Below are 11736 nucleotides of genomic sequence, written 5' to 3'. Positions count from 1 at the left end.
TTCCCGTCTGACTTACTATATAGTACATGTTATTTACAATAGGGGACTAGACCTTACAGCTTCTTCTGCCACTTGCGTTTTAATTTTACCTAATTATTTCAACTTGAGGCTTGTAAGTACTCAAAGTTTTGAATTAATGAATAAGTAAATGAGGAAGAGTTAAAAAAAAAATCACACAAAAAACCCCCTTTGTGTTCTGTTATCACCCTGGCCACTGATCATTGGGTAAATGACATGATGTGAATCACCTAAGAATGCTAGCTAGTCCTATCAGAAATGCTTTGGACTTAGTAATTTTTTGGGTTTCCTCCAGCTTTAAGATTGTGGGGTAGGATAGTAAGAAGCCAGGGAATTCCTTGGCAGGTGGAACAAGGAAACAGACTCATAGTTGTGAGGAACGGTCACAATAGAACACCAGGACACAGGACTTGGGCAGCAAAGGGGGGCATTTATTCACGAGTCTGCAGAGTCAGGCGCACAGCCAGCCAGGGACACGCACTTGCGAAGTAGACAAAGAAAACTGGTTTTATACTAACACGATTAGCTCCTCCCCAGTTTCTCCATTACCGGTTAATCCGGGTTCACAATCTAATGCAATTAACTATTTAACTAAGGGTGTGATTAACTAAGGGTAATCTAGTTATAGGTCTACGTATCTCCAACTTATGTCCAAAGTTATCTAGCTACATCTTCCCATTTCTCTGTGTTTGGTGAGGACAATCTTCCTCCTTTTGATCCCAGAGATGAGTGTGAGGAGCTGCGGAATGTCATTTCCTCGCCCCTTGTCCACGATTCATCTGTTAATTATCTCCTACTGGTTTGAGAGTCACTGGCTTATCCCTTACATAGTTGATTCAAACTGGTCTCATTCAGCGATCTCACCTCCCTACCTCCCTCTCCCTTGCATTTCCACTCCCCTTAACCATTAAGCCCTCAGGAAAATGAGGTTCTGATCAGCACCAAATAATCGTAGGAAAAAGCCTCCACTCTGCTGACCGTCAGCAGCCGTCCGTCTCGAGAGACGATGGTGTAGCTTCTTAAGAGTCAATCTGCACCGCCGAGAATGGCTGTGCAGTCCGACTCGGGAGTGACACGGTATCTGTCTCCTCCCGTGTTGAATCGACATCTAGCGATGACGCTGGAGTGTCCTCTCCAGTGAAGCTGAAGCTACAGAGCCTGGGCGGGGTGATATGGAGGGTCTGCTGTTGCCCATGCAGCAGACCCCCCCTCTCTTCGCAGCTGAAGGGTCCAAGGGAAAGACAGAGTCAATACAGCTTGGCTTCAGGTGCGCCGCAGGAGTTGCCGGTGTTGACTACAACGTCAGACCGCCTTAGGGACTCCGGCTCCGGATTTTCTGTCGGGGTTTACTCCCTTAGCCTTTCCCCTGAAGAGGTATGCCGCAAGGCAGCGGAGGTTTTTTGGAGTCAGAGTTTTCCTTCTCTGCTGACCACAGAGACAGAATTTTAGTCCTACTAAAGATAACACGTAGGCCTCAGTTATATTTCAGCTTCAGGCCCAGAAAAGCAGCAAAAACATGAAGTGATGCCATGGCTGCCCGGACTGGGTGCGATGACTAATCGAAGGGGTAACTCAAGAGTTGGAAAATTTTAATTTTAAGTAATAGTTAATAATTAATGCATGTAAAAAGCTCTCATTTCAGGAACTGAAGGTATGACCCCCCCCCCAATCCAGGGGACCACAAGAATTCTACCTTTGTGCCCCAGGAGGACTTCGAGGTATCTGAGTCATTGTGCCCCAGGGAGAGACGGCCACCTCCAAGGACACAGATAAAGAGCTGCCAGTCAGCGGAGGAAAGACTGCAGCAGCTTTTATCTGATTAACCTTTTCCCTGAATTCCTAACTTCTTACCTACACTCTTCTCCTCCTTATAAAAAGCCGTCGGTTTGAAATGGAATGTAGGATGGTCTACCATCTTCTCAGATCGCTGTCCATTTGAATAAAGCGCCCGTAAAGATTCAATCCCACCCTGGCTGGTGTGGCTCAGCAGACTGAGCGCCAGCCTGTGAACCAAAAGGCTGCTGGTTCGATTCCCCGTCAGGGCGCATACCCAGGTTATGGGCCAGATTTCCCAGTTGGGGGCACACCAGAGGCAACCATCGGTGTATCTCACACATTCATGTTTCCTCCTCATTCTCTCTCCTTTCCCCTCTCTAAAATATAAAATAAAATATTTTCTAAAAAAAGATCGAGTCCCTGTCTCTGTTTATTGATTCTGGTGGTGCCAGGCAGCACACAGGCTGACTTTCCTGGTTTCATAATGACTCCTGCCCTAGTGCCAACCAATCAGTAGAGACCACCACCCTGAAAGGACCCACCTGGAAAGCTGATGAATGTTCTATTGAGATCCTCCTCTGAGATCTCCCCTAAAATTCCTGCCTGCAGAAAACATAAAAATTCTCGAGACAAAGGACCCAGGGCATTCACACACTCGCCTGCGTCTTCTCTCCCCCACCCCGCCCTCTCTCTCAGGCCTTGCCTCCCCACTCCTTTCCTGAGGCACAGTATCTGTGCTTGCTTTCTCCAAGGGCCCTCCGTTTGCCTCGGTAACTTGTTTCCTGAGTCCATGCAGCTCTGCTTGCTCACTTCTCCTGCCTCTGGGACTTTCTTCCCAAAGGGCCAAGGCAGCCCCACCTGGGCCCATCCTGTTGCTATGATCTTGCCTCTCCTATCTAAGCCCTTCCCTTGTTTCACTGTCTCCAGCTTCAGTAAACATATTCTCAAAGTCACCTGGACTCGTAGCATGAAATCTTCCCTGCACGGCGTCAGGAACGGAGAGCCCACACGGCCTCTGATCGGCAAGGTAAGGCACTAAGCGTGCAGTGGAGACCAAAATATAGAAGTCCCATGATGTCAAGGTTGCATTTATTAAATATGTTGTGAAATCAATTTGGTGAGTCTCAACTGGCACTTTACAGGAAAGAAAGTAGCGTTTTAATTTAATAGTAGTGCCATGTCTCTCCAAGCCCAAATCCAACTTCTTCACTTATTAGCTATGTGATGGTCAGTAAGTTACTTTGCTTTTGAGATGAGATTAGCCTAGATTGTCCAGGTGGGCGCTACATGCAAACACAAGTGTCTCTGCCCTGGCAGGGTAGCTCAGTTCATTAGGGCATTGTCTTGATAAACCAAGGTTGCAGGTTCAATCCCAGGTCAGGGCACGTGTAAGAATCAATCAATGGTAGGTTGTGGGTTTGATCCTCAGTGGGGAGTGTGTGGGAGGCAGCTGATTGATGTTTCTTTCTCATGTCAATCTCTCCCCCTTCCTCTCTCTCTAGAATCAATAAACATACCCTCAGGCGAGGATAAAAAAAGGGATCAACCAATGAATTCATAAATAAGTGGAATAACAAATCAATGTTTCTCTTTCTCTCCCCTTCTCTCTCAATTAAAACCAAACGAACAAACAAACACAGACGTCTCCGAGACAGAGGCTGAGCAATTCAGTCACAGAAGACTGACCGCCAAGGGAGAAAGCAACTTGAAAATGCTATGCCACTGGCTTTGAAAACAGAGAAGCCATGAGCCAAGAAATGTAGTTCTAGAAGCTGGAAGAGGCAAGGGAACCCTATTGTAGGGCCTTAGAACATACAAAGGGAGCGAAACCCTGCAGACTCCTTGGGTTCAGCCCAGTGAAACTCATCAGGCATCCGGCCTCCAGTACTGGAAGACAATACATTTGTGCAGATTTAAGTCACTGTTTTTGGTAATTTGTTAGAGCAACAACAGGAAGAGACAATAGTTAATTCGTGTAAAAACAAATCCTTACCTGTAAGTACAAATTCTTGCCCCACCCCACCCCTTTTTTAAACACGATGGAGCGTACTGTGCAATTCTGCATCCTCAGGGCTCACTCGTGGGGATGAAAGGTGAGCAAACACGTATGGGCTAACCTTACAGTCGGCTGGTATAAAAGGGGCGTTTACAGGGGAGGCGATCCTTCACCGCACCCCTCTGGTGCTTGTACCAGACTCAAGTTTATGTACTTGGAAACCTTTGTTTTCAAAAAATGTCAATGCTGAATTTGATGTGATTTTGTTATGATTAAAAATGATCTTAGCCCCGGCTGTTGTGGCTCAGTTGATTGGAGCATCATCCTGTACGCCAAAAGGTTGGGGGTTCGATTCCCGGTCAGGGCACCTACCTACGTTGTGGGCCCAATCCCCAGTCCAGGTGCACATGGCAGGCAACCAATCACTGTTTCTCTATCAGATAGATGTTTTTCTCTCTCTCCCTTCGTCTCTCTCTCTAAAAGCATTTCCCTTTCTATAAAGTGGGTGAACTCCTTAGCTGGCCCACGTCCTAATGAACGATACTCTCTTTTTTGGATGATGTATGGTGTTAGTTTTTCATATTCACTGGTTTGTGTGTCCCACTAAACTGCAAACAGTACCGGGTAGAAGGCACTGTCTTACATCAGAGCATTTAATTCCAGTACAGATTTCGGTATGGGCTCTCAGACCCTTGTTCAAAACTTCAACTCGTTCCACAAACCTAGCCAGTGGCACTCCTAATTTAACTGGGCGTAACATACAAATCCTCGATGCTAAGGCCTGTTCTCCTTTAAAACATACCTCACCACTCCTTGAGAGCTAGCAGCCACCCCGTGCGGTGACCCTCAGACAGGTGATTTTGCAGGAAGTCAGGTGGGTGGGGCGGTCTGAGAAACTGTCTGCACGCCACACCCCACAGCCAACTCGAGGTTTTCCTGTTTGACTTTCTCAGCACCGGGGCTGAGAGTCCAGGGCTCCAGAGCGAGGCCGACCACGGTTTCGGTTTCAGTTCCTGGCTCTGCTGGCACCATCCTCATCTCCGCGGGGGTGGTGAGAAAGCAAGCCACGCTGGGGACATACTGAGCATGAGGGCCGGCCTCCGGATGGCACCCCAGAGGCAGACATAGGTTCGTGGCCTCACATACCTACACAGCCACCACCATCCCTGCAGCTGTCAGAGCAGCAGTCCGTCCTGTCTGCTCTGGCTGCCCTTGGCCCCTGGCTGTCCTGAGACACTCAGTGCAATGGCCCCTCGGTCGCTGGGCTGGACACAGGGCACTAACTCGCTCTGGGAGGAGCTGAGTCTGAGCAGTCCTCTCCACTGTGGGCTGCAGAAGGGCCCTGGGGGGTGGGTAAGAAGGAAATATTAGAACTGCTAATTTTGTTTCTCTTAGTTTAAAAATCTCCATTTCCTCTTTTATGACATGCACAATGTTTGTTGGTATTCAGATTAGAATACCCATTTCCTCTTCTGTGAAATACACAGTGTATGTTGGTACTCAGGCTTAGGGATACTGGCTGTGGGCAGAGGCTTCGTTTTTACTGATGAGTGCAGGATCACAACTGTCTGTAGGGACCACAGAGGTGGCAGAGATGCTTAGTTGCTATAACCTGGAGAGGCAGTTACCACTGACACTTCCATTTTACAGATGAGAAAAATGAAGCACAAAGTATTTTCCCAGGCAAGCTGATGTCTGAGCCTGTATCCTTACTACTGTGTTCATGCTGACACAAGAAGAGATCTAATGCACACACATTTATGAGACTTCTTACTGTTCTATGAAAACCAGGGATGAGTTGCTCACTCCTTGTCCTTAAAGATTTCTCTTGAATAAGTATTACATTACATATGGTATTATCAGACCATTAAGTTGTTTTAGATACCGGAGAAGAAACAAGAAAAACAAAATTTGTAAATCTAAGCATAGATATAAGAACTGCCTTTCATAGCAGAATAGCTACTAATCATGTAAATAAACTCATTTTTGTGAATTTTGATAGACGAACATTTATATCCACCTTGATGTTAACTACTAACGAGGACACGGTTGTCTCCTCATGACATGAATTATAGGTAATGCATTGTATAAGTTACACGGAATTTATAATTCTACATTTCAGTATTTAAAATTTTAGTGGCCAGACTTCGGGCCAAGATGGAAGCAAAGACAGACACGCTGCGTCTCCCTCCACAACTAAGAAGGAACACAGCTATCCTAAAACTGGAGACAACCAGAAGTTCCAGAAAATCGAGCTGCATGGAAGTCCAACAAACAAAGATATAAAGAAGAAATACTCATCCAGACAGGTGGGAGGGGCGGAGCCGGGCAGAGAGGACAAGGTGTGGGGGCGGCAGCGGCTGTGGCTGGCCAGCGGAAAGAGCAGTCACACATTATAAAAGCCAGGAGAGATACCCAGGGAGCGATCCCAGCCCCAGACCAGGCCGCACAGCTCACTGTTCCAGCGCCGGGGAAGAAAATAAAGCCTCATTGCTTCTGGCTGTGAAAACCAGTGGGAGCTGGGGTGGCAGAAGAAACTGCCAGTCTCTTTGCAGAGTCTGCTTGTTTAAAGGGCCCCCACAGTCCTAGAACTTCCACAGACCCACTCACTCTGGGAACCAGGACAACAGCTAGAGAGGTGCCAGTCCCATATGGGAAGTGGAAGTACCTAGAAAAGGGGCATGTGCTGAGCAAGTGGCATTGTTTCCTAACCCCTCCCCCACATACAGCACCACAGTGTGGTGAAACAGGTTGCCATGTACTGATTAATATCTACGGCTCTGCCCCTTACAACGTAACAGGTGCGATAGCTCTACCTAAGACACAGAAGCAAACAAACACAGGAGCCTGTCAAGATGAGGAGACAGAGAAGTATGGCCCCAAAAAGGGAATGAATCAAGGTTCCAGTGGAAGAACTAAGTGACAAGGAGATAGCCAACCTAACAGATGCAGAGTTCAAAACACTGGTGATAAAGATGCTCACAGACTTGACAGATATGCTTGAGTATGGCAAATGCATAAGGGAAGAAGTGAAGGCTATGCTAAGTGAAATGAAGGAAAATCCACACATAACCAATAGTGAAGGGCAGGACACCAGGGTTCAAATCAATGATTTGGAACATAAGAAAGAAATAAGCAGTCAACCAGTAGAGAATGAAGAAACAAGAATTGAAAACGAGGAACCTCATTGCTTAGGAACCTCTGGGACAACTTTAAACGTACCAACATCCGAATCATAGGGGTGCCAGAAGGAGAAGAGGAAGAGCAAGAAATTGAAAACTTATATGAAAAAATAAGGAAGGAAAACTTCCCAAATTTGGCAAAGGAAATAAGACATACAAGTCCAGGAAGCACAGACAGTCCCTAACAAGCTAGACCCAAAGAGGACCACACCAAGACACATCATCATTAAAATGCCAAAGTTGAAAGATAAAGAGAGAATCTTAAAAGCAGCAAGAGAAAAGAAGTTACCTACAAAGGGGTGCCTATAAGACTATCAGCTGATTTCTCAAAAGAAACTTTGCAGGCAAGAAGGGAGTGGCAAGCAGTATTCAAAGTGATGAAAAGCAAGGACTTACAACCAGGATTACTCTCTCCAGCAAAGCTATCATTTAGAATGGAAGGGCAGAGGAAGTGCTTCCCAGACAAGATAAAGCTAAAGGAGTTCATCATCACCAAGCCATTATTATATGAAATGTTAAAGGGACTTATTTAAGAAAAGAGGATCAAAACTATGAACACTAAAATGACAACCAACTCACAGCTATCAACAACTGAATCTAAAAAACAAAAAAAAAAAACCCAACTAAGCAAACCAGAACAGGAACAGAATCATAGGTATGCGGATCATTTGGAGGGTTATCAGCTGGGAGGGGTGAGGGGGAGAAATGGGGAAATGGTGCAGGGATTAAGAAGCATAATTAGTTGGTACAAAATAGACAGGGGGGAGTTAAGAATAATATAGGAAAGGGTGAAGCCGAAGAACTTACATGCATGACCCATGGACATGAGCTAAGGGGGGGGGGAATTGCTGGAGGAAAGGGGGTTACTGGGCAGAGGGAAGCAAAGGGAAAAAAAAAATTGGGACCACTGTAACAGCATTATCAATAAAATATACTCTTAAAAAAAAATCTTTAGTGACCAAACCTACAAATTTTTCAAAGACATCGCCCAACACACAATAACCATTTCCATGTAAGTTGTATGAACACCCTTATACCTAGTGGTGCCTTTTGATTCTTATTTTTAGCCCTTGTCTGGGGAACCAAGTAGTGCTGCGCTCTCAGATCCTCTATCGGGGCTAACGACACACCCGGCTTCCGCACTGCACACAGACCAGTGAGGAGCGGGACGTGAGGAGACACTTAATCCCTGGTGCTGGTCAAATTCCACCTTGTCCCCAGAAAGGATGGCATGGACAGTAGGGAGCATCTGGCCAGGAAAGTGATTTCATGCTCTGGTGGCTGAAAGGGGGACAGGAGATAGGCAGGTGCGGATGGCAAGCCCCAGCAGAGGCGGGGCACCCAGCCAGGGTTCTAAATGTGGGAGCTGGCGCAAGACAGAAAGGCCTGGGGACAGCGGGACGACGTGCTGCCAGGCGGGAGAAGTCTGAGCCTGGGAAGGGGTGACGCTGATGAGCAGTGATGTGTGCACCGTGGCAGAGAGACTTCAGAAGGGATCGAGGGAAAGGGAGGAGTCCCGAGAGGGAGTTCCGGTAGCCGCTTCAGGCCTGCCTGGCTCCGTGACTAGGCGGGCTGATTATGTGAAGATGGAAAAGGACTGGCACGGCGCGTGGTGGAACATATCTAAGGTGACAGCTGTCAGACTTCTGAAAACTAGGTATTTCTTACGCAGCTGAACAGCACAAACATGTGATTTTAAAAGGCAAGAGTTAAACACACTCAGAAAACTTCAAGCTTCCACCGCTGCTCAAGAGTCCATCGTAAAGGGCAAACAGTTTCTAGAAAATATATTTTAGCTCTAAAATACTTTAAAAAATATATGTGTGAAATGCTAAAAATAATATTCAAGACCCGGCTGGTGTGGCTCAGTGGACTGAGCGCTGGCCTATGAACTGAAGGGTCGCTGGTTCGATTCCCAGTCAGGGCACATGTCTGGGTTGTGGGCCAGGTCCCTGATTGGGGGCGTGTGAGAGGCAACCAATCTCTCACACGATGATGTTTCTTTCCCTCCCTGTCTCCCTCCCTTCCCCTCTCTCTAAAAATAAATAAAATCTTAAAACAAAAAATTCAACAAGTTAAAAATTTAGAGATGTACTGAGACCCACTTGGTATCAGCAACAACAAAAAAACTTCATTCTCTTCATACTTTATTTCAACTTAAAAATTTTGTGCTATTGTTAGATGATATATTATCTTTATTTTCTTTACATAAATTGAGGAAGAAACATATAATTCGACCCAAATATATTACAAAGCATTTAGGGAGGTATGTTTTGTCGCCCAACAGAAAATTATCTGAAATCTGCTTTCAAAACTGAAATACGCTTGTTTTTTAAAGTCTACCCTGGCTCTCTTCTTGTTTAGAATACATCCTGGTTTCCGCTGACGTATCAGTAAATAACTAAACAAATTGCCTTAGAAGGTTAACATTCCATATGTTCCAGGAAATCATATTCGACACACTCCTCCAGGTGTTTGAAGACCCTTGGACTGCCCGTGACAGGAAACGCTGTGGCCGGGGGCGCTTGGTTGTCGGCAGGCGGTTTATTGTGGGTTTTAAAAGCACAGTTGAGAGTCTCGAAGAACGGCCTCAACTGCCTGACGCTGGACACGGCGTGCTGACGCAGGAGGGGGAGCTCCCTCTTCCCGCTGATGTCATCAGAGCCGCCAGTGTCCTGGGAAAACACACACACACACAATGACGTGGCTTCGCTAGGGGTTAGAGATGTCACGCGCAGGCGGCCCGTCTGCAGAGACGGGGTCCTCACGGAAGGACCAGCACTAAGGACAGCAGCGCAAACTCAGGCTCTAGGTCTGCAGTGGACTTTGTCCCCCAGGACCTGGCCCCAAGCCCGTCCAGGGCAGGCCCCGCTTTCCTTCCTCCAAGGAATCAACTGCTTCGACATGACTGTGCTATCCAGGAAGCCTTGCCTCTCAGCAGCTGAGAGAAGAAAGTGACTTAGAAACAAAAAATAAAGATGGAGCCTTGGCTGGTGTGGCTCAGTGGATTGAGCGCCAGCCTGCGAATCAAAGGGCTGCCGGTTTGATTCCCAGTCAGGGCCCAGGCCTGGGCTGTGGGCCAGGTCCTCAGTTGGGGGTACACGAGAGGCAACCACACATTGATGTTCCCTTCCCTCTCTTTCTCCCTCATTCCCCTTCCCCTCTCTCTAAAAATAAATAAATAAAATATTTTTTTAAAAAAAGAAAAATAAAGATGGAATTTGTAACCATCTCCAAGCTTTAACACTCAGGTAAGATATATCGTGAATATTATTCCAAGTGACTAAAATCAGGGGGCACATTGAAACCGTTCCCCTTCTCCCTTCCTCCATGAATACACTTTAAAAAGAAGAGCGCTTACCCCATACTTTAACTTCAGAAGTTCTAGAATCCTGACTGTGTGGGGTCTGCATTCTTGGTGACCCTCCTCCAGGTCTGACAGGGTGCCAGGGCCCTCTGTGTCCACTTCTGGAACAAAGGCCCACCTGTAACTGCATGGAAAAACCCAAGGTCAGCCATGCTGGCACGGGGGCCTCTTAAAACATTTTTTAGAAGTAGTTTTACTGGGATGTAATTCACAGACCATATAATTCACCTGTTTATAAAGTGTACGCTTCAATGGCTTTTACTGTATCACAGAATTATACCTCCATCACCATAATTAATTATTTTAGAATACTTTCATTACCTAGAAAAGAACTCCTGCTCATGTCCCCCTTCAGCCCCCGACACGTACCCTGCAATCTAGGGCACAACTAAGAGTTTGTCTCTACGGATCTGCTCACTCTGGGCATGTCCCACAAATGGAACCATCATACACCATGGGGTTCTTTGTGTCTGGGTTCTCTCACTGATGCTGTCACGGTCATCCGTGTGGTAGCATGTCAGTGCTTCGTGTCTGTGTACTGCTGAGTACCTCACTGTGTGGCCAGGTCACGTGTTACTCATCCATTCAATAACCAACGGGCGTTAGGGCTGTCTCCACTTTTTGCCTGTTACGAATAACGCTGCTTTGCATACTCATATACATCATAACCCGCTTTCTAAAAAAGGCTTTCTTTTTAGGAACAGTTACAGTCCCAGCAAAGCTGAACAGAAAGGACAGAGTTCCCATACATCCCTGTCCCCAAATGCATAGCCTCCCCAAGGATCAACCCCCTCCCCCACCAGCGTGGCACAGTTGTTATAACTGATGAGCCTACAGTGAGACGCCCTCCATCCAGGGTCCACAGCTCACACTGGGGTCCCGCTGGCTTGCTGCGAAGCATCCCATGGGTCTGGACGGATGGAGTGGCAGGTACCATCCCTACGGTACCACACCGGGCAGTCCCGCGGCCTTACAAGTCCTGTGCTTGGCCTCCCTCTCCCCAACCCTGGGAACTTCTGACCTTTTTCCCGCCTTCATAGTTTTGCCTTTTAAAGAAGGTCATATAGTTGGAATCATACAGAATGTACCCTTTTCAGATTGGCTTCTTTTACTTGGTAACACGCATTTAAGGAGAACAGGTTTTTTAACCACAGATAAATCTAGATGATTCCTCTCTTTAGTGGAATGGGACACCGAGGAGGGGCATCTGGGGCCACGCATGAAATTAACGTATGAGCAGGTGTGTTATGCCCACAGGGAACGTAAGCCGGCAGGGGCAAAAGTGATTTTGAGATGGAACGTTCCATTTATTGAATGAAAAACAGACAAAAGAATCTACACAAAGGCGGGAGGACCACCAGTGCGTGACTCTGGTTTCATAAGCGTTCAGTAGCAAA

General features: G+C 46.8%; 1 protein-coding gene across 1 annotated transcript in view; it reads right to left on the bottom strand.

The window, feature by feature from the left end:
- Window positions 1–9112: 9112 nt before the first annotated feature.
- The window catches only part of DOP1B (DOP1 leucine zipper like protein B), a 75197-nt gene continuing 72573 nt past the window's right edge, over window positions 9113–11736 (bottom strand). The window contains exons 35-36 of the mRNA XM_090271679.1: window positions 10334–10463; window positions 9113–9647 (exon numbers count right to left, since the gene is read on the bottom strand). Coding sequence (XP_090127805.1) covers window positions 9396–9647; window positions 10334–10463 — 382 coding nt within the window. The 3' untranslated portion in view covers window positions 9113–9395. The remainder of the gene's footprint in view (window positions 9648–10333; window positions 10464–11736) is intronic.

The sequence above is a fragment of the Furipterus horrens genome, unplaced genomic scaffold (genome assembly GCF_987537825.1).
Source record: "Furipterus horrens unplaced genomic scaffold, mFurHor1.1.pri manual_scaffold_1, whole genome shotgun sequence".
Taxonomy (NCBI): domain Eukaryota; kingdom Metazoa; phylum Chordata; class Mammalia; order Chiroptera; family Furipteridae; genus Furipterus; species Furipterus horrens.
This window is presented reverse-complemented; position numbering and strand designations above follow the sequence as displayed.